The sequence below is a fragment of the Sinocyclocheilus rhinocerous genome, unplaced genomic scaffold, assembly GCF_001515625.1.
Source record: "Sinocyclocheilus rhinocerous isolate Xijiao unplaced genomic scaffold, SAMN03320098_v1.1 scaffold1101, whole genome shotgun sequence".
Taxonomy (NCBI): domain Eukaryota; kingdom Metazoa; phylum Chordata; class Actinopteri; order Cypriniformes; family Cyprinidae; genus Sinocyclocheilus; species Sinocyclocheilus rhinocerous.
The window spans coordinates 600,455-603,358 of NW_015638359.1; the positions used below are offsets into that span (position 1 = coordinate 600,455).

At 31.9% G+C, this 2,904-nt stretch overlaps 1 protein-coding gene across 2 annotated transcripts in view; it reads right to left on the reverse strand.

Moving 5' to 3' along the window:
- The window catches only part of LOC107749649 (bifunctional polynucleotide phosphatase/kinase-like), a 9,212-nt gene that overhangs the window by 4,908 nt on the left and 1,400 nt on the right, over positions 1-2,904 (reverse strand). For both annotated transcript variants that reach the window (XM_016564811.1, XM_016564810.1), the window contains exons 5-8: positions 1,188-1,466; positions 1,014-1,093; positions 881-938; positions 632-739 (exon numbers count right to left, since the gene is read on the reverse strand). In XM_016564811.1, coding sequence (XP_016420297.1) covers positions 632-739; positions 881-938; positions 1,014-1,093; positions 1,188-1,466 — 525 coding nt within the window. The remainder of the gene's footprint in view (positions 1-631; positions 740-880; positions 939-1,013; positions 1,094-1,187; positions 1,467-2,904) is intronic.

Consider the following 2,904-nt stretch of genomic DNA (forward strand, 5'->3'; position numbering starts at 1 on the left):
CAGGGGCGTTTCCTCCGAGGAGGCAAGGGAGGCAGTGTCTCCTCAAAAAGTTGGATGAGAAAATAATCAATATTACAAAAATAAAACAGCACACATATGACTAAATATGACATTAAAAGTCTAAAAGTCACTCATTTTTATAAAGAAACACTGTCCAACAGCGACACCTACAGGTAAAGTTACAGCGAAGGCTTGCCTCCCTTCGGTCCATTGACTTTCTACAAAGACCCCAAAGCGTGCCGTGACTTTTCAGGAGGCTCATTGAGATGAATGCGGGAAAGTCACATGAGAGGAGGCGATGTCTCCATCGCGCTATAATTGGATATTATCAGTTATGATTGGTTCCTGCGATAAATCCCGCCTCTTATTTTCGTGTGAGCTCTCGGCCTGACTGAAGAAAATGATGGCGTTATTGACTAATTATAAAGTAAGTAAACAACTCTCCCACTTAGATACCACTACTTTGCGTCACGTCAAAATAAAACTTGAAATGGTCTGAAAACGTGATTGACTGCGTCAGTTTTTAGTGAGCATTCAGCGTGATGAAATGAAAGATATATCTTCGTGTCGTTAAACCACCACCGCAAACCACTGACGGTACTGTGTGTAGAATAGTCAATGTGTCATTAACCTGGATGGGCAACTGCAGTGTCTGTAGAATATCCTCAACTTTTGACTTGAATACTTCCGGTCTGAGTTTGCCTCGAGAAATACCCATCTGATTAGTGAAAAACACCACCTAAAAAGAAACAAATATGATGAAGATGCTTGTGCTACAAACGCAAAAACAACTACAAATATTTAAACTAGCAAACACAAATGTATTGATGCTGCAAATTCAGATCAACATAAAACAAAGTAATAGTGAATTAAGCAGCACCTTGTATCCTGTCTTCAACAGACTGGCTAGTCTAGGCTGAATCTCTGGGAAAAGAATCCTAAACAAAAGTAAAACTTCACATGAGACACAACAAATAGCTGCACTGTATAGCAAGTTCTTCAACCAGACTCACCTCCAGTCATCTGGACTTGTGGGAAATACTTTCCCAGACTTTGTAGTGATAATGCAGCCATCAACATCAAACCCAGCGATCTAAATCAGACATTAAAACATAAAACGTCATAGAAGCATAATGGTTTTCCTGAATAAACACTAAAAATATGCAGTAAGAAAGTTCATGTCTTACTTTGGAGCTATCTGGAAGCCCTGCCGCAGTGAACAGCAGAAGGCTGCCGATTTGTTGCCAGTGACTCTGAGAGCAAGTGGAAGACGGAGCAGTGGCTTTGACTGATGGTGAGTCCAGCTTGTTATCACTCTTTTTCTGTGCAAGTTCTTGTAACTGCTTAAGCTTTTCCTCACCTGAGGTCTCCTCATCTTCATCTTCATCTTCATCATCATCATCGCCTCCTCGCCCTTGTTTTGTGCGAGGGGCGTCATCCTCTGGGCTGTGAGGTCGTTTTGTCGCCTAAAAATCAAGCAGTGTAATTTTAATTTTTTTTTTAAATACTGTAAAACTATTTTTTTTTCTTTTATAGTATTTAGGAACATTTTGAATAAAATTTTTATATTTTGTAGGTTTCATTTAATTTAAGATTTTGTAATTTTTTTATGTGCTTTTGTCATTTTTATTATGTTTGTTTTTGTTTGTTTGTTTAAACTACATATTTTTATTTAGCTTTAATTAATATTTCAGTTTTAGTTTGAGTAATTTTAATACTTCAACTTAAACTTAGATTATTTCAGTTACTTGCCTAAGCAATATGTCTAATGTAAAAGTTTTTTTTTCATCAAAATATATTTTATTTCAATTAACAAAATAATAATAATAATAATAATAATAATTCTACAATGATAAATAAGTTTTATTAAAAAAGCATCAATTTTCCACTATTAATTTGTTTACAATTCATATATTTAGAAACTCCTACAGACTTTTAATACAAGCTATTTATTCTTCAATATTGTTTCTATCCAATGATTCTTGCCTTTTACATAAACCATAGCTGTGCTAATTTCTTCAAAACACATATAAAAACTGCTGTGTTCCTAAAGCATTAATATAATTATTTTATTATAAACACTTCCAAAAAATAAATAAATAAAAATAAATAACTCCAGTGATACACCCATAAAATGATGATAAATAAGTTTTATTAAAAAAAGCATCAATTTTCCACTATTAATTCGTTTACAATTCATATATTTAGAAACTCCTACAGACTTTTAATACAAGCTATTTATTCTTCAATATTGTTTCTATCCAATGATTCTTGCCTTTTACATAAACCATAGCTGTGCTAATTTCTTCAAAACACATATAAAAACTGCTGTGTTCCTAAAGCATTAATATAATTATTTTATTATAAACACTTCCAAAAAATAAATAAATAAAAATAAATAACTCCAGTGATACACCCATAAAATGACACCTATAAAAAAATCAGAATGAGGAAATGCATTACTGTCATTCCTTTGTGGTACAGAACTGTCATGTTGCAACATTTATATTTTTCTATTGTAAAACTTTGTTATATAAAGTTTATCTATTATCACCAAACTCTACTTAACTAATGAAAATAGAGCCAAAAATTGTGATATCGAAGAAATGTGTTTACAAGTACAATCTGGAAGAGTGACTTTATGAAAACAGTTTTTGGAAAGAAAAAAAAAATCATGAGGCTTAACCAGCATATTAATGTTTGATACTGATGAATATAAAGTACAAAAAGCAGCATTTATTTGAAATACAAATATTTTATCATTAAAAATGTCTTCACTGTCACTGTTGATAACTGAATGCATTCTTGCAGAATAAACGTATTAATGTCTATTAAAAGAAAAAAATCTTACACTTTTGAATATATATATATATATATATATATATATATATATATATATATATT